At 35.3% G+C, this 20,234-nt stretch overlaps 1 protein-coding gene across 1 annotated transcript; it reads left to right on the top strand.

The window, feature by feature from the left end:
- The first annotated feature begins 6,119 nt into the window (after nucleotides 1–6,119).
- LOC125809126 (uncharacterized) lies at nucleotides 6,120–17,543 on the top strand. Its single transcript, XM_049488763.1, has 11 exons — nucleotides 6,120–6,680; nucleotides 7,701–7,748; nucleotides 7,863–8,018; nucleotides 8,178–8,224; nucleotides 9,712–9,868; nucleotides 9,966–10,027; nucleotides 10,168–10,366; nucleotides 11,434–11,523; nucleotides 15,359–15,489; nucleotides 15,585–15,705; nucleotides 16,401–17,543. Exons 1-11 carry the CDS (start codon nucleotides 6,207–6,209, stop codon nucleotides 17,400–17,402), a joined length of 2,487 nt encoding a protein of 828 aa, XP_049344720.1. The 5' UTR covers nucleotides 6,120–6,206; the 3' UTR covers nucleotides 17,403–17,543.
- Nucleotides 17,544–20,234: the final 2,691 nt, after the last annotated feature.

Below are 20,234 nucleotides of genomic sequence, written 5' to 3' on the forward strand. Positions count from 1 at the left end.
TATTGCCTTTTTCTTGTAATACCGTTTTCTATTTATATACATTTAATTGAAAGCATTTAAATCATGATAATCTTTTTTTTTTAGTAAAACTACACTTCAATCGGAGGTGGCTAAGCCATAGAAATCTTTCATAGTAGGAATACTTCAATCAGAAGCAATCTAATTTCGTAACTCATGAGATACTTTATTTGAAAGCACCCTAGAATCATAGTCACTAGTCACTACAATTTCTTAATGTGTGCATAATTTCAAAACTTCAGCTCATGATCAAAAGATAGACGTATAATATGGGTTCATATGAAATACTTTGAAAACATGTAATTTGAATCAAATCATGCATAATAAGATTAAATATAATTGATTGGATCATAAATAATTAAAGCCATGAAGAATCATATAAAACCCTAGAAATTTGGGTTGAAATCATGGAAGGAAATAGAGAAATCTTTGGGGCTCACTGGATGAACGAGAATCCATTGATGAATTTCCCACATACTTAGGCCTTGGAATTAGAGGAAGAGACTTGAAAGTTTGAAGAACCCTAATCCACTTGAGAGAATCCTTGGAGACAATTTAGAGAGAAAATCTAGAGGGATTTTGAGTGAATAAGGGGAAATAGGTAGGTTTTGAAGAGTAAAAGCAATCACAGGACTTAGTTATAGGGTCAAAACAACATAGTTTAGGTGTAGAAAAGATAAGAAATGGCCCAAATAACCCTAACTTAAAAATTGCTAGAGGTGACCTACGGTTCGTACAAGCTTTTATGGACCGTCCTGGTCATCCGTAGATCAAAGTACTAGAGGCTGAAATTCCAATCACTTTTCACGAAAACTTCCTACGGTTCGTAGACCCTTCTACGAGCCGTAGGTCCTAACCATAGAACCCAAAAGTTGATCAAAATTTCACCAAGTTTGGACCCCCTTCCTATGACCACTTCCTACAGGTTGTATATACTTCTACAGACTGTCATGGTGGTCTGTAGGAATTCTTCTAGGACTTGACATTTTCAACTTTTCTCACACCTCTCCGATGACTGCCCTCGTACAGACCGCATGACCTTGTACAGTCCATAGGTGGGCTCGTGTAACATGCACCAATAGCCAAAATTCAGAATTTTCTTTCCAACTCAACTTATCAAGGTTTGAGGTCAAAGGTGAATCTAGGATTTTGAGATGATGGGTGCACTGTTATAATAATGTTGATCTATGATATAAATTTGATCGGTTTGACATTTAGGTTTTTACTATCGATGTTAAAATTTTAAAATTATAGGTCTAAAATTAATTCTTATATATATATATACATACACACACCAATTTCCACTTAGAGAGGTGTTATCTAATTTTAGAAAGAAAAATAAAACAAGATAAATATAAAATTCAAACTTCTGACCTCGCGAAGAGAGGTGCACCCAGTCATAATCGCATTATGTGATACTTCAAGTGTGGGTTCACACATCTATATTTCAATATTTTAAAAAAAAAATATAACACTACTATATATGATCTCGGGAGGAGACCATGGGTTCACGTGAACCCAATGACCCCCCACCCCCCTTAGATACGCCTCTGTTTTAGGTGTTACATTTTAGTAACAATCTCCTTGTCTCAAAACTAAGTACCCCGTATGACTTAGTCTTAATTGAATCTAGCTAGTGGATCCACATAAGCTTATGATTATGGTCCTTATCGTGGAATGTAGAATACTTTCTTTTTCAGTGTGAGAACAATACAATGAACTCTAGTTATAACTTACATGGTTTATGTCGGTTAATGGTATTTCCCACAAAGGCTTATGACTTCCTCGAAGACTTATGATATGATAATGATTTAAAGAAGAATGCATGACCTTATACTATGTTTTATGAAATCATATGATCAAATTTAAGTTATGTTTACTTGCTCATTGCATTATTATGTTTTTCAGATTTATTATGCTATCTTGTTATAGTCATGCATCTTTCTCCATATTCAGTACATTCTGAGGACTGACCACATACATCTCTTGTGCATATATTATTTTATAATATAGATTCTGATGCATATTACTCAGACTACTGTTAGTATTGGATCCTATTAGCTGATCAGATTTGGTGAGTCCTCATAGTTCGGAGACATGGTCACACTTATGCTTTTATGTATTTTAGACTTATTCAATTTTCAGATTGTTCAAGTGAACTAGGGTTTGTTCTAGTCTTTCTTATGTAGTAGAGGCTTGTTGTTAGACATAGTATTTCTGCATTATGGTCTTTGTACTCTGATTCAGTATTATGTTGAGATTACTATTTGAGACTTCGATTCCGCTTATCTTTTTATTTCAGTTATGTTGTTATCTTAGTGTCATACTGCGCCATATGGTTCGCTTAGGGTCTCTCGGAATTCTAAGTACCATGTCACGTCTAGGTGGTACTATTGGATTGTGACAAATTCAAAGAAAAATGCAATTACAACTTAAAGACACTTTTGGTATGATGGATAAACAAAAATAATCTTGACTTAAATTTTTAATACCTCTTAATTCCCTGTTTGGTTACAAAGTTTGGAATAACTTATTTCAAGATTAATAATTAGTATTGAGATAAGTTATCACTGCCTCTGAGTAGAATAATAATCCCGAAATAACTTATCTTGCAATAAAATAGTTAAATAACAAAAATACCCCTCAAACCCTTTTTATACATCACTTTTCACATCCTTTACACTTATGAAAGATATTCTTATAAACAAATAATACACGAAACTAATCTCAACATAATTAACTTTAAGGGTGTTTTGGTATTCCCATGTTTGGTTGGCTTCAATGTCTTGGAAAATGTTTTTCAAATCAACTTGTTTTCCTCAAATTTAAGGAAAATAACATTTTCCAAAACTCTATTTCATCTTTCAATATTTTTTTCTTATCCTACCCCATACCCTATACCCGACCCTCCCCATCCAAAAAAAATATTTTTTTAAATTTCAAATATATTTTTACCCCTATTGCCTGTCACGCCCCGAGCCTATACCTTGGGCGAGACTGGCACTCGAGAACCATTACTGGCCCCAAGCGAACCTTTGGCCTGACTTACTTAACTCAGCGGAATACTCTATGCATTTTTATAATGATCAAAAGCACTAACTTACTTGAATAATAAAATACTGAGAATGCTTAAAAGTCAAATATTCAACTTGGCCAAAATGACAACTCAAGTCTTAACATATGAAATGATAAAGTCAATGAAAAGACTAAAGAACTAACATCTGATTATCTATGAAGCCTCTAAAATAACTGAGATGGATGTCGGGACAAACCCACGACATCCAAATGAACTAACAAAGTAACTGAAAGCAATAAAAGGGACTCCGAAATGCAAGGAGGCTCACCAACTGACTCTGGAGTGCTCACTGGATCAATGATACGCTGGATGCCGATCCCAGTTACCTGTGTTTGCATCATAATAAGATGCATGCCAATTAGCATCAGTACATTGAATGTACGAGTATGCGAGTTGGAATGCTAAACACAACATAGGCTTGAAAAGAATCTGAAGAACTTACCTTGCTCAACTCAACTCAACATAACTGAACTCATTTCAATATAAAGCAGGTTAAAACAAGTGCAATATAAAAAAAAGTTGTTTAAAACATGATGTTAACTCTGTTTGCATGCAGAGATATATATAACTCTGAAATGTATGTAAAAATACAATAAATTGTGTGTATAAGAATACAATTACTTATATGGGAGTTTTTCTAACCGACAACCATCACATAAGAGCTATTGTGATGATACATCATTTTGCCTCACGCTGCCATGGCCGTCCTATATCTTGTCGAGGGCATAGAACCTGAACTACTAAGTGGATCCACTAGTCTATGCTAAAATGCACTAAAGGAATCATTTAAAAAGTATAACCCTTTTCTACCCATGAAGGCTACATGGTTTATGAGGGCTGTGAGTTGTCTGAACTCTTTCCCATATCGGTGCTCAATACTACTTCCAAAAAATATAATATTAGCTCTTATGTTTAAAAACATACTTCTTTTTGTGATTTGAGATTAGTGCTCAAAAACTTAGCTCAAAGGCTATCTTGGAAATCAAAGCTTCCTCTCTTGCTTCATTTAGAAAGCGGTTACTCTTTTTTGAAAACTAGCCCGAAGGCTCTTTGGAAATCGAGGTTTCCATTCTTGTTTAAATGTGAAAAATATTTTAAACCCTTTGGGAATACATAGTCCCCATATACCTTTGAAGAAATGAGCTTTAAACTTTACTCTTTACTCAACTTGAACTTTAAGTCTTAAAACAAAGTTAAAATATTTGGAAAAGACTTTTGGAAAACTATAAGAACTTCTCTTGACATTGATCTTAACTTTCCTTGAATTAGATTATGGATTCAAGGTTCATGATCTCATGTTTAAGGATGATTTCATGATGTTTAGATGTACCTTAGAGTGTTGGAATCAACTAGAAAAGATAGATACATTGCTAAGGAACAAGTACTAAAAGGTGGGGAAGAAATGGGAAGGACTGGTGTCCGTCCCTGGGGCATTGAGAGGCGCGGGGCGCCAGAGGGCAAAGATCAGAGACTGCCCTGGGGAGCGCTGGTTGGCGTGTCGCCCCAAGGGGTAAACTTCAGAGACCCTTTTGGGGCACGTGGCTGGCGCGATGCCCCACCCTTTTTCCCAGACGTTTGACGACTTTTCTTGCTCGTTTTTCATCTCTAAACTTCAATGGTTCTTTCCCCAAACACTTAGAATCATATATACCCTCAATATGCATCAGTTCTACTCGAAAACACAACTAAAAACATGAATCAATCTCAAGAAAACTCCAACAACACAACCCGCAAGAATTCAAACGAATATCATCAAGAACTCAAGGATTTACTTTCAATTCTAATAAACTTCATTGAAATTGAATCATGATTGGTGTGTGGGTAAACTAACCCAATGCTATGTGATCTCACATACCTTGTAGGGATCACCGCCAACGAAATCCACAAGCTAAACTCGACGATTTTGACGAATCTTGCTTCTCTTCTCCTTTCTCCTCTTCTTTTCTCTTTTCTCCAAGCCCTAGTGTATTTTGGTAAAAGCGTAAACTGATCTAATTCTGATTAGACCCTAACTTAATTACCAAAATTGAAATAAAATAATTGGGCAAGGAAAAGACCAAACTACCCTTTCAAAATCCGGATTGGATTTTACTTATTCTAACAACCCAACTTCCAAAGGGCATAACTCGCTCATACAAACTCGGAATCGTGCAAACTTAGCGGAGTTGGAAAGATCATTCCAAGAGCTTTCCTACCATATCTGGAAGTACCTCTAACTCATCTTGAGCTGAAAGTTATGTCCGTTTGACGTTGGCCAAAACTCAACTTATTCTAACTTAACAAAATTTCCAAATTTTCATTCTTTCCAAAAAATGTCTCTTTTCAATTATTAGCTTCTTTCTAGTTATTTCAATTTGCGAGATGTTACACCGCCAAACCAACCCCAAACAAAAAAAAATTAAAACTTTAATTTTTTTCTAAAAAAAATATTTCAAATTTTAAGATTTTTTTACCTCACTCACCGCTACCACCCCTATCCCTCCCCCTACACATACAAAAAAAATTGTTTTGAAAAAATATTTCAACTTTTTAAAATTTTATTTTTTACTCCACCCCATACCCTGACCCGCTCCCCCATCCCCATCAATTTTATTTTTAAAAAATTATTTTTGAAAAATATTTTCTGGGTCAGGTTCTAGATCGAATGTCTAGGTCAGAGGTTCTAGGTCAGATCTTAGGGTCGTATTTTGGAACGGTCATCGGGGTCTTGTCCTAGTTGGTGTTTGGTCCTAGATCAATTATCAGAGTTGATTTTCGGATCAGAAATTATTTTCCTAAAGAGTGCCAAAAATAAATGATATTTTATAGAAAATATTTTTCATTCACCAATCAAATATTAAATTTTTTTTTCCAGAAAATATTTTTTATTTACCAACCAAACATGAAAAAATAAGTTAATAATTCACTTATTTTCCAAAGAAACATTTTCCTTCCTACCAAACGCAACCTAATTACTAGAAAGAAAGTACCCTAATACTCATCATACCCAATTACATGTTTTAGGCTTTTGGGTTGTTCACGCGAGCAACACGTGAGAGAAGCATACAAAATCATATATAAAGTCGGCCAGGGGCCAAAACCCTAGCAAACTTGTTAAACCCTCTTTGTTGAAATGGGGAAGGTGAAAGGAAAGCATCGTTTGGACAAGTACTATCATCTTGCCAAAGAACAAGGTTATCGTTCTAGGGCAGCATGGAAGCTTATCCAACTCGATTCCAAGTTCAGTTTTCTACGTTCATCACAATCAGTACTTGATCTTTGTGCAGCACCTGGTGGTTGGATGCAAGTGGCTGTTAAGCATGTACCCGTTGGTAGTCTTGTTATCGGTGTTGATTTGGATCCAATTAGGCCAATTCGTGGTGCTATTTCTGTTCAACAGGATATCACTACACCTAAATGTCGTTCAACTATTAAGAAACTTATGGCTGAGAATGGATGTAGAGCTTTTGATTTGGTTCTTCATGATGGTTCACCTAATGTTGGTGGTGCTTGGGCTAAAGAAGCTACTAGTCAGAATTCATTGGTTATTGATTCGGTTAAGCTTGCTACTGAATTGTTGGCTCCAAAAGGGACTTTTATTACAAAGGTACTCGCTAAAAATTCTATCTTTTTCGATTATGTTATGCTTGTTGGACAAAGTGGAAAAGACCCTTTTACGTCTTACTATGAGCTTGGTGTTTTTGTCATATCAGATTCTGGATCTGAGATGATGAGTTCCTTAATTAGTTAATGTAATTGGTTACTGGCCTTGTTATGTTTTCGTTGTTATTTATGCCTGTATGAATCATGTGGAGTAATGCCAGAAACCTCTAGTAGTCTATGACTTCTAATTTTGAATTTAGATTAACGTTATTCTGTGTTGTTGGGATTCTAACTATGTTTAACACAGCCATTTGCCTACAACAGTAAAAAAATTTTGAAATTTCATTTCGACGGAGTTGCTGATTAAATTTTTCTATTTACTTCATATAGCCTACCTTGCCCGACAGCTGTGCACTTTTATTCTAGTTTCTAGTGTTTGAATTTTTCTGGTTCCCAAAGTGCATCCTTTAAAGTTGATCCTCATGAAGGAATGAGCACTACATATCTTACATCGCTGCCAACTATCCAGACACTACATTGTCATTTTCCTGTTCAATAACTATGTTCTTTTAGTAATCTTTTTCTTGATATCTCATTCTTTTCATTGTTTCATCAGTGTATTTTTTTGAATGGTTGAGTGCATCTCTGAAGCCAATGGTGTAATTGGCTGAATTCTTAGGGTTTTATCTTTGCTTTAACTATATTCCATGACCTACCGATTATTTATTGTGCCATACTTCCTGCCTCATATGTTAGCAAAACTCTTGGTATGCACATGTAGTTGTCCAAAATGAAGCCCTTGGCCTCTTTTGACAATGTTGAATCTGGTTCTAGTATCAGATCTATTGGTATTTACACTTAAAAGCAACCTCAAGTAACATTTTTTAGGTTCATTCCTTTTTCTGCTGGGAGGCGATGATCAATATTTGTATTTGTGTATCCGAGCGTATTGTGATGAAAATACTTTTTCTCATGCTCATACAAACAGAGTTGTCTGGTAGACTGATATGGTCTCCTCTTTTAGATTTTCAGATCTCAAGATTATAATGCAGTTCTTTACTGTCTAAGACAGGTAAATTTCCACATCTATATCAATCTCAATTTTTTTTTTTCCACATCTATACCCAGTTTTATTTTCAAGTATAAAAGGATCAAATGATCCCTCACTTTTGAGTTTCATCTACAGCTTTTTGAGAAAGTTGAGGTGGACAAACCTCTGGCTAGTCGTTCAGCATCTGCTGAAATTTATATTATAGGTTTTAAATATAAAGCTCCTTCAAAGATCGATCCACGACTTCTTGATGTAAAGCACCTCTTTCAAGGAGGAAAAGAACCCCCCAAGGTACTGAAAGAGTTTTTGAATTATGGTCCTCTCTCACACTCTCTCCTTAAACCCCTCCCCCTTTTATCTCTTTTGCATGCTAGGTCCGTGCACTTTCCTTTTCCTTAACATATAGACGCTCCTATAATCTCATTGAGCTTCTTGTGTGTACTTAATCAGGTGATTGATGTACTCGGGGCGACGAAGCAGAAGAGACACCGTGATGGGTATATCCTATTTTGCTGTGTATTTATGCATTTGAATAATTGTTTCAAGTCCATGAGAAGGAACATGACATTCCATTGACTATAATCAAATCATAGAAACATGTTATTTGTGCATAGATTTTTGGGACACCGAACTTTGTAAACTGAATCAGTCTGCTTTTAACACTTCCCAGAATATGCCCTTGTAGTGGAACTGAGGCAGGGAAGCAGATGATGTGTTTGTCCTTTTTGACAAGTAAACAATTCACTTGATGTAGTATCTATGGGGATGCTTGACCTGCTTCTCATACGAGCTTGAATTACGAGAAGAAGCTGAATCTGTCTTTGTTGGCTAAATAATGATAATAGGTGGCCATTCATTTGAAGAGATGCAGTGACATTATATAAGGAGAAAGACTGTTTGCTAAAAATAAGTTGTTTTTTCCCTTTTCTTTTGGTTTCATCACATGGGTTGAGTTGTTGTGAGATTTTTTTTGAGGAAGTTTTAGCAAAGTGAAAAACAAACATCTGACAATGGGCCGTGATGCTAGGTTGAGAGGTTACTAAGTAGTTTGAGCACTGAAAAGAGTGTAACATTGTCAAATGATGAATGGGAGAAGAGAGAGTGTGTGGTGACAGAGAGAGAAAGGTGCGAGTGTGTGGGGCTCTGGCCTTTGGCCATTGAGGGCTTTTACTTTCTGCGTCCCCAGCATTGCAGCAGTTTGTTCTTTATTCTTCCTAAAACTTGGCCTGCTTCACTGCCTTCATGGTCTCCCACGACAGTGGATTATGACTGATTTTGTTCCATCAAAATAAAGTGAATGTTTGTTTATTAGTCTGATGCTGAAGATTTCACTCTCCAAATCTCTTTCTTTGCATGTATTAATGAGAATCATGGACTGAGTTGGTAGTGAAGCTCTCAGGTTGCTTTGTCTGCTTCACTAATAAATTCCTGCCTCAACTTCTACTAGTCCGTTTTAGAGTCTTTAATTGTTGGGGAAACATGTGAAACCTCTTAGCTCTTGTTTGGCCATAGAGTTTGAAGATGAAACTTGAAAATTTGAGCTTCTGAAGTTGTAATTTTTGGAATTTGAAGTTTTGTGAGTGGAAGTCCCAAAAACCCAAAAAATTGAAGTTCACAGATTTGAAGCTTCAAAATCCAATCAAATTTCATGGCCAAACAGCTATTTGAAGATAATTTTTCAAAATCTAGTCCTAAAATCTATGGTCAGATGCTAGCTTAGTATACTGGGTTCATCCTTTTATTATCCATCATTAATAGATGATGTCATTCCAGTAGCTATTACCTTGACATTTGAATTTCTAACTAATTGCCAGCTTTCAAATGATTGATGTTAACTTTGATTCAGTCTAATGGGTTTGTCATTATTAGAGCTAATCTGGGCGAAGATTTGAGTTAATTGATTTCTTTCTTTCTATTTTCAGATGCATGAATTATCCCATCACACTTGCATCTATATGACATTTGTATAAAATGAACCTTGCAGGTACGAAGATGGAGCCACAGTCCTAAGGAAGGTGTGCTCAGTTGCAGATTTTGTATGGTCTGATAACCCTGTTCAGGTCCTTGGTACATTTTCTTCAATGAGTTTTGATGATCCTGCCTGTTTGGCCATTAGAGACCACACTCTCACAACAGAGGAGGTATATTACATGTGGTCTATTATAGGCTATAGCCTGTTGTTGCTAGATGCTGTAGTTGCTTGCTATCGTTAGCCTTACACTTCAATTTTTGTGTCAGGTTAAATCTCTATGTGATGATTTACGTGTTCTTGCAAAGCAAGACTTCAAGTATCTGTTAAAGTACGAAACAGAAACCTTTTTAGCACCTTTCCGTTTTGGGATGCTCAAAGTTCTTGATTGAATTTAGTTACATTAATCTCTATTCTCATTCTTTTATGTTCCTCTTATGATTTTTTGATGCAAACTTTTTTTTTTACTAGGTGGCGTATGCAGATAAGAAAAGCTTTATCTCCTGAAAAAATAAAGACCCCAACAGTTGTTGAAAGTGAGAGCAAAGAAGGTGAAGATGAAGGTGAAGATGAAGATGAAAGAGTTCTCAATGAAATAGAGGAGAAAACCAATATTTTGGAGAAAAAGCAGAAAAAAGAGAAGAAACTTCAAGCAAAAAGACGAGCCAAGGTTTATGCATATGCTCCACCAAGTCTCTTTCAATTTCTGTTTTAGTTTGCTGTTGTTATTTACACATAGTTAAGAATGTGTTCCATACAACATCATGTGGGGAGTGATATTTTCTGTTGAGCTCAAAAGAATTAATGAACAAACAAGTATCCCAAATTGTGAATTTTGTGCTTTTCCCTTGAGAAAACAAGTGCGCTTTCATGCATTTCAAGTTTTCAACGTTTGGAAATAACTTATGGTGGCTCCTCACCGTCTTCTGAATACCCCCAAACATTTTTTCTTCAGGGTATCTTAGCTATAAACCGAATTAGTCGAACTAGAGCCCGGATAAAGTTGCAGTTCAGAGCCAGGCTGATTATTTATTTGATTGCCTGTAGGTCAATGACTGAAACTCACACCAGGGCATTCTGGGAAAAATTAAACTTGCTACTAAGTATTATTTGGTAGAAGTCTTGACATTAGGGTTTCTTGATTTTTTTTATAACTGAGAAATCCTCGAGTCCAGCGGTTCTTGGTTTGAAACACGGTGGATGATGGTCTGTCCCAGTACACATCTCCACTTAAATACCAGGCTTTTTTGTTGGTCAGATTCAACCTGTGACGAGGTGGTCTATAGTACCTGCTTGTTTCTGGCTGGCTATTTTGAAAGAAAGAGACCTCAGGTGTCATGAGAATATTACTAACACTATTCAGAAGGTTAAAGAAAATTGCATTAACATGTTGTATTTTTGGTGTAAAGAAGATGGTATAGAAGAAGTAGAACAGTTGGTAGATTTCCTAGGATCTATGTAATTATGGAAATAACTTGTTTTCTTTTTGGAAGTACCCAGCACACCATGCTGAAGAATACAACTCTACCTTTATAAAAAAAAAAGAGAGAAAAGATTCCAATCTCTGACGAGTGCCTAATTCACACATCACTTGTTGTGCTCTTAACACTAGACCAAAATCTGGTAGTGGTTTCTGATATGTACCCTCCAACAACTTCTGTTACTTTCCTAAAATCATGAAGTAGTCACATGGGATCTATTTCACTGATTGTTTCCCCTTTATTTTTCTGATTGCAGGAGAAAGCACGCAAGGCACTTGGGATACAAGTAGATGCGACAGAGGATGGCTATGGTGATCAGGATTTGTTCTCTCTATCTTCCATCAAGGTATTTTCACACTTAGATTCCTTGTTATATCATTTGCTCTAGTGGACTGGATGCTACTTTTACAGAGAAATTGTTTTTCCTTAAAGTTAATCTGGTTGAAAGCTCTGTTCTTCATCGTCCAGATGAGGTCTTGTGTATTTGAGAAAATCTACATCTAGATACCAACTAGATATTGTAGCTAAAAACTGAAATAGTTGCTATGTGATAGTATCTACTTGTCTATTTTTTTGTTAGGTTTGTTTTATTTATATATTTGCTTTAAGTTCGTGTTATGAAATTTGTGGTTGTTGAGTTGGATGATGCTTTAGAGGAGCATTTTGTGATGGGAAGAATTCGTTATACTGAGTCTTGACAGCTAAACAACATTCTGAAAGCATATGGGAATTAATCAACATGGGTTGTTCTCTGAAGGGGTCACTTTAACTTACATAACAAGCTGGTGAAGAGGGTCAACAGGTGATTTTGATTTTAAAAGGGTCTTCTGAATTCACTTGCTTTTAGTTGGAAATGGTAATTTGAGATTCTGAGAGAAGAAGTAATGTAACATAAAATTGAATGATGGTTTCCCAATTTTAGATTTTCTCCGAAATGACAGGAATGTGTAGGGGAGCTTTTTAGTTAGGAAGGTATGCAGATTTTCTGGAATTTAACTTTCAACATATCCATACAGGATCTAAAATTTGAGATGTAAACATTACTTCAAAGGTTATATAGCCACACAATCTAGGGGGATGACAAATTAGTTTAGGGAAGATCATCCTCAAAATGATCTTTGATGAAGTTATATCATAACCAGCCATTCATTGAGGTGATTTGATGGCACCCTTTTGGAATCATTGTGGATGCTATAGAACGGTTGAAGGTTAGTTCTTTTTTGGGTGCATCTAGTGGGATGCTATTCTGAAAGAAGATAATTTGAGGAGATATGTATCATAATATTTATTGTTGCTTATGTAGAAGACACAAGGAGGAGTAGACCCACATTTTCCCAGTTTCTGCTAGTTTCATCAATAAATCTTACATTCTAAAGAAGTGATGAAAGTTGGTAGACATACATATTGGAGGCTAGGCAAAAGAGGTTATGGAAGATGCCTCCATTTGGTATTTTTGGTTAATATGGAGGGAAGAAATTTTGAAGGAATTGAGTGCCAATTCAGGGGCGTATCCAGGATTTCGGCTAGATGGGTGCACGATTATGAAAAAATGTATCCTAAATATAAATTTGATCGATTTGACTTTTAGGTTCTTAATATGAACTATTAAATTTTAAAAATTATAGGTCCAAAATATATACATTTGATAGTGCTAAATTTTAATATTTATAGTGCTAAATTTTTCTACTAGTTTTAAATTTTAATATACATTTGATTTAATTATATAAAATATTTATAGTGCTAAATTTTTTAGGAATTTTCAATGTAACACACTTGAAAATTTTGAAAGATTAAAGGAAAAAAACAAAAACAAAATTAGTTGAAACGTCAAAAGGGTAACCGATAACCACTTGGAGAGTTGTTACTCAAAAAGACAAGATGGATATATGATTAAAGTTTCTATCCTCACTTAGAGAGGTGCACCCAACCATCATCGTATTATTATATGATACTTTGAACATGGTATTTAAATATTTTTTTAAAAATATAACACTACTATATATGATCTAGAGAGGGAAGCATGGGTTCACGTGAACCCACGACACCCCCTCTAGATACGCCTCTGAGTGCTATGCAAGTTGAGAGTTCGTAATTTTTTTCTTGTATTTATTGCATAATGTCCATCTTATGCTATAATTTTAGGCGACTCAATAAATGCATGCACATTTGTAACTATAACTCTGCCTTAGTGTGGCACAATGGGCACTTTTGACTTGTCCCCGAAAAGAGAAGAAGATAAATAATGAGAAGTAAAATGCATTCTTTGCTGGAACTAGTAAAGGGAATACATACAATATTTTTTTTGATCTTTTTATATTCTATCTAAGAATTGCAAAGGGCAAAAACCAGGAAGGGTGATTTTGACTGTTTTCTTCTCATAGTTGTCAAGTTGCTTCAGAACTTGGCTCTAACTACAGGTTCTTCTGAGTTGTATCTCCATAACAACTTCGTCAAACATGCACTTGCTATAAGTTGCTAGATTTCTGATGGACAACCCTCCCTGATTTTTGGTTTAGTTACTTTACTATATCAGATAATATTGGTGACTTTGACTAATTACAGTTGTCAAGTTGCTTTAGAATCTTTCTGCGGGTAGAAGTAAAATTGATATCTAGAACCATAACATTTTTTATAGGGTACGGCATTTCACGGATGTGAATGTTATGATTAAATTTATATGTTATAATATACCCTAAAGAATTATCCATGATGTAATTAGTTTAATTCAGTAAATAGAAAGGTGCAGTGGATGGTGTTGGGAGGTATGTGGTTTGTAGGAACAGCAGCAGGGGAGATGTGCTTTTGAGCTTTTGTGACGTGGTTGAGAATTTCAAGGATAGAGTGAACAGGGAAAGTTAAATCCACCCTCTCCCAATTTATACTCCACACTCGTTTAAAAAAAATTATTGAACCAAAAATATAAGGAGTGTTCAGGAATGCACACCATTTCAATTTCCACATTTGTACAACAAGCAATATGGATGTCTGTAACTTGTGGACATTCAGAAGCCTATGGCATCCACCAAGTAAAAAGGTGGTGTATCTGGCTGACCATCCTACAGTTGGGAAAATCTCAGAGCATTCTGAGGAAGTGTGAGGGTGTATTGTGCGGAGACGAGATAAGCAGAAATGAAAATAGGGGTGAAGTTGATACTTCCAGGACTACTGTTGGACAGTAATTTCTTGGAGTGACTTTGGACCATCCTTAACATGGCAGTGCTGAACAGCAAACGAGAAGAGAGAGGAATGACACTTGAAGAGTATTGCTTTGGACCATGGCAGAAAAGGACTGTAAGATGCAGCAAATAGGACAAAGTGTGAACTCACTATGAGATGGGGTTATCATATTATATAGTAAGAAATAAGAAACACATCTTTTCTATAAGGTGGAAGCGTCAACCTTGAATAAAATGCAAGGTAAGAGTGATATCTTTATTGGCTTCTCAAAATGGGACCACTTTAAGTGTTTCACTTATCAAGACTTAAAGGTTATCTTTCCCTTTTCCCCATCTTTTTTGATCTATCTTTTAAACCCTATTGAGAATAATCCTTAAAATAGTAGTAATGCTTTCTAACTTTTTTTCTGAGACCAAACCAGTGTTATCAAAGGCGAAAAGCGCAAAAAAGGTCTAAGGTCCATGGGGACTTTAAGCGCAAATAAAGCGTGGGCTTTAATGAAAAAAGGCGCAAAGGAAGAAAAGAATACAAATATATATGTTTAGTTCAAGACTAATAATTATAAACACGAATGACGAATATATGAACAAAGAAATAATATTACCTTTATCCAAAATAATATATGAACAAAGAAATTGAAATTTTTTTATGGTTAAGTGAAATATCAATTATTTAGTTTCACTTCTTCATAAAAGGCTCATTGGCAAGGAAAAGCTTGCCTTAGAACCTTAATGACGACACTGAAGTGCACATAAAGCGAGGCGAAGCGCTCAACACGTTTTGAGCCTCGCTTTAGGGCTTAAGCGCGCCTTGATTACACTGGACCAAACACATGCTATTTTTTCTAATCCTTTCCATTGTTAGATACGTGATATGCAGATTTGTTTCACTACTAATCTTGATAATTTTTCTTCACCCAATTTAATTCATTTTTACTGCTATGTGAAGAGTGCTACAACATTTGTTAATTATATTCTTCACATGCATTTGAAAAAACATTTCAGGGTAAGAAAGATCTCGTAGCTGTTGATAACAGTGAATACGACAAAGAAACTACTGAGGTAAGCGATGAAAGTGACGAGGAAGCCCAGGAGCATTCATCCAGTGATCTGGACTCTGAAGACGAACGCAGAAGGTATTATGGCCAGCTTTTTGTGGATCTGCTTCTAAAATTGATTGTTGCCTGTAAACTTCTAAAGCTACAAGGTCTCTTTTTCCCTTCATTTTCAGACATGATGACAATATAGAGGCATTATTTGATGAGGCTTATGAACGGTATTTGGGTAGAGTGGAAGGTAAATCAAAACAGAGAAAGCGATCCAAACAAGCACACTTGAAGGATGATCTGCAGGTAAGTGAGGTTTAAGTTGCACTATAAAATTCTTATTTGTACATCCTCCACTTATGTTTTTCCTGTTTCCTTTTGCTATGGGACTGAGTTTCTTGTTTTCTTCAACAAGTACTTTGTATATAAATTCAATAGGGGTCATTCTTTTAGTACTTGTTTGATGATGCTCTGCTGGATTTAGTGGGAGCTAACTTGTTTGAGCTTTGTTCTAGTTTGGCAAAGATTTAATTCCTGTTCTTCTGGATCAAAATTGATCTGTAAGAGACTTCAAATCTGGATCGTGTTTACCCCAAGGAGTACTAGGCACAGCTTCATCTCCTTCCTATATACTTGATTTGTTATTATTTACATTTATTTCCTGTATTACAACTCATAAATGAGTTGTAATACAGTGGCGTGTAGATTTCAAATATATTAACTGAATTGTAGATTTGGTAAGATTCAGTTTTTACCAAAGTAAAAGTCAAATTCAAATTGATTTTAACTAAATCCTGTCTGTCCTTTAACTAGGATTACATAGAAGGGTTGAATAAAATTTTGATCATTATCTTAAACTTTCCAAGTGCCTTTCATAAATCATCTAAAAAATGTGTACTAAGTGTTTTTTTTTTCCACATGGCTTCTTCAAGTTACTCAGAAGTTTATTTTTCTTTTGTCTTTCTTTGCATTAATGGTAGTGCTGCTCTTTTCTTTTCCAGGATGGCAATGATGATAGCACGATGATTGATTCTGCTCAAGACTCTGAGAGTGACATGGAAGATAATGAAGTCAACCCTCTTGTTGTGCCCCTTGAGGATGCACCACCTCAGGAGGAGATTGTGAAGAAGTGGTTTACTCAAGATGTTTTTGCTGAAGCAGAAGAGCAAGATGTCTTGGACAGGTATGACAGTGAAGATGAAATGCAAATAGATGGAGGGGCTAAGATCCAAAAATCTAAGGAATTGACAAATGATAAACAGCAGGGAGAGACTAAGGATCTGACGAGGAAAAAAACAAATTTACAGGTCTCAGCTTCTAGGACAGATGATGATTTTGAGATTGTTCCTGCTCCTGCTACTGATTCTAGTGACTCATCATCTGATGAATCTGATGACGACATTGACACCAAGGCTGAAATATTGGCTACAGCAAAAATGATGCTGAAGAAAAGGCCTAGGGATGAAATGATTGATGATGCTTACAACAGATATATGTTTCACGATGAGGGGTTGCCGAAGTGGTTCATTGATGAGGAAAAGAGAAATTTCCAGCCAGTGAAACCCGTGACAAAAGAGGAGATTGCTGCAATGAGAGCTCAATTTAAAGCAATTGATGCTCGGCCTGCAAAGAAGGTTGCAGAAGCCAAAGCTCGTAAGAAACGGGCCGCGCATAGAAAGCTAGAGAAGTTTAGGAAGAAAGCTAACACGATATCAGACCAAACTGAAATCTCTGAAGGTTCAAAGAGAAAAATGATTGAACAGCTATACAGGAAGGCGTCGTCAACAAAAAAACCAGAAAGGGAATATGTAGTGGCAAAGAAAGGAGTTCAAGTTAAGGTTGGCAAGGGAAAGGTCCTTGTTGATCCAAGAATGAAAAAAGATGCAAGAAAGCATGGAATGAAAAAGAAGAAGCAGCAGGACAAGGGGAAGAAGGGCAACCAAAAAGGAAAAGGCTCAGGAAAGGCTTCAGCAGCTGGCAACAAGGGAGGCCGGGGAAAATGAAATGAATTTTAGGATCTTTGAGGAGCTTAAGCTCATGATTTTGTTTACATTTTGAAATGAATTAGTCCATGATTTTCTGGTTTCTTATTGGTTTTTCTTGTAATATCGTTTTCTATTTATATATACTTTTGATGGATAGTACTTCATTGATTTCTTTTCTTTTTATTGTCCACCGTCCTCTCACCATATTTGTGGTGATCTTTCAACATTTCTACATTTTGAGCTTGTAGCCAAGGTACTTACTGGTCTTGATGATTAATGTGTGTGGCTAATACTTGAGCTAGAAGTGTGTTGAAACGTAAGTATATGCATACGTATGCTGAAAAAGCTTATAATTTGGATGAAATAAGAACATCCCTTTTCCATTTCATTTACCCATTTAATAATTTTGTTTCGTGTCTTCTTGGGAAGAACATGATCTTGGTATACCACCTAAATAACTATAGCCAGAGAGTCAAATAGGTCAGGAAGAAAGAGTCTTGCGGTTGGGGGAAGAATATAAGTCATCCATTTAGTATTTTTATCGTTTTACATTTGCTATTTTATTTGATGGGATTGATTTCGATTATATCTGGTTTAGTGAACATGTCAATTTCCAAGAGCTTGCCTTTTACAGTGTGCAAAAAGATTCTTGATATATTTATTTATTATCAAGGATTATTTATTGTTAAATTAAGGGAACAGTATAGCTTAATTGATAAATGATCAAATGAGAAGACAAGTTTTGTTTATGAAATTGGTGAACACCACTCTCCTTATTTTAGCTAAACTCTTTACCTATTTTTTCAACATAAGGTACTATTTTCAGTAAAAACACATTTTTATTCATGTTAATTTGGTGCGTGGAATAAAAGTGGTGCATTGCACATCAATTTTCAATTAATGTAACCAAATGTTTGCCTTGTACTATAATTGAAATTATATCATCATTATTTCTCTTGAGAAATTTAACAGAAAACTACTTTAGTTCACAACTAAAAGCACACTAACAAAGAGTAAATAATAAAGGAAAGGCAACTATGACATCTCATATAATGTATGTTTTTTTATTAGTGGTGCCGATGCTAATTTTTTTTTTTTAATTTCTGGATTATTTATACTTATTTTTTTTGGCATCTATAGAGCACTTGGTAATTTCTATCTCAATGTTGACATGAAAAAGATAGTGAACACGCTCTTTCATGTTTCATGTGAAGTATTTTTCAAAGACACGCATTTCTAATATATAAAAGACTCTATGGCAGACTGCTCTTCGTCGTCATGTGTGCTTCTCCTAGGGTTTTGAATCTTTAGCTGTAGTGTTATTGTTAGGTGTAATTTTGTCTAAGTTTTGAGTTGGGTAATTTCAAGAATCAGCTCAATTAACAGAAAGATTGAATCTTTAGGTGTTGTTTAAGTGTAAACTGTAATGTTTGCTAGGTTTTGAGTTGGCTAAGGTTAAGAATCAGTTTAATTAACAAAAAAGATTGAATCTTTAACTATAATTTGGTTGAACAGTGTAATGTTTGTCATTTTTGTGTCAGGATGGAGACTCAGAACATTGATATAACTATTTAAATTCAAAGTTAGCCTTACCTACCATTTCTTAGGCTCATATATTAAACTTACCCTTTCTTGCACTCCCGAGCATTTGCAGAGAAAACAACAACAACATCGTCAGTGTAATTTCATAAGTAGAGTTCGAGAATGATAGTGTGTACATAAATCTTATCCATATCCTAAGAAATAGGGAAATTATTTTTTACCGACACTCGACACAAAACAGTTCGGAAAGCATGACAAATGATAAGAAAAACATCTCGAACAATGGGTTGAGCTTATATATGCTCCCCTCAGCTTTGTAATTATATTCTCATTAAAAGATATAGATATTATCTTTCATTGCACAACCTAATTAACAATTACAATATGAATGGTAATTGTAAAAATTGTCACGAAAATTTCAAGCAAACTAACAATTGAAGCAAAAAGTTCAGTGCATGTGTATATCAATTTAAGGTCAACACAAAATCTTTTCTATGATTTCCTTTTGATAAGGTCATAACTATGCACCCACAATATTTCTAAACCCAGAAGAAACGCCAGTTCCATCAAATACCATAGAAAGAAAATCAGAAATTACTACTCTCTATGTCCCTAATTACTTGTGCACTTTTGTTTTTTTAGCTGTCCCTAATTACTTGTCCAATTTGACAAATCAAGAATGAACAATTTTTTTTTTTTACCTATTATACCCTCAATTAGTTACTTTGAAAAAGATATAACTTTTTGAAAATCTTAAGTTTTTAATTCATCCACTTCATCATTAATAGGGGTAAAATGATAAACTTAATATGCCAATAATTGTTTTCTTAATAGGTGTGCCAATTCAAAAGTGGTCAAGTAATTAGGAACACAGGGAGTACTAATGAAATCCGCAAGCGAATCAATATCAAACTGAGAGGAAAAAAGAGAACTCACAAAGTATAGATCAAATAGGTTCACTGAAATAGAAAGCTCGAACGAAATCTTCAATAAATTCGCCCAAAAAGAGTGATGAAAAAGAGCAAATCCCAAGTTGGAAGAAGAAGATCAAAAGACATCGTTGTGTTCTTCAAGGTTGTGAGACCCTCCAAATTCAGATGAGGTCCACAGCCTTGAAGACACACAACTATGACCTCATCTGAAGAAGAAGTAGCTAGGGATCATTCAGGGGGTATCAATTCACCATTCATGTGGGTATCCACCCATGGAATCCATTCCTCCACGGGGTTTCTAAGGTTTTCCATTTCTCAATTGATAAAAAAATTAGGGTTCTTCTTAGTTCTATATGTGTTCATTCAATTATGATTT

Source organism: Solanum verrucosum, unplaced genomic scaffold, assembly GCF_900185275.1.
Source record: "Solanum verrucosum unplaced genomic scaffold, falcon-dt-bn FXZP01000062.1, whole genome shotgun sequence".
In the NCBI taxonomy this organism is placed as follows: Eukaryota; Viridiplantae; Streptophyta; class Magnoliopsida; order Solanales; family Solanaceae; genus Solanum; species Solanum verrucosum.

Coding starts and splice junctions, on each gene's coding strand:
- LOC125809126 (XM_049488763.1), top strand. CDS start 6,207: ATGGGGAAGGTGAAAGGAAAGCATCGTTTGGACAAGTACTATCATCTT. Junction 7,749..7,862: donor TTCTTTACTGTCTAAGACAG/GTAAATTTCCAC, acceptor TTTCATCTACAG/CTTTTTGAGAAAGTTGAGGT. Junction 10,028..10,167: donor GACTTCAAGTATCTGTTAAA/GTACGAAACAGA, acceptor TTTTTTTACTAG/GTGGCGTATGCAGATAAGAA.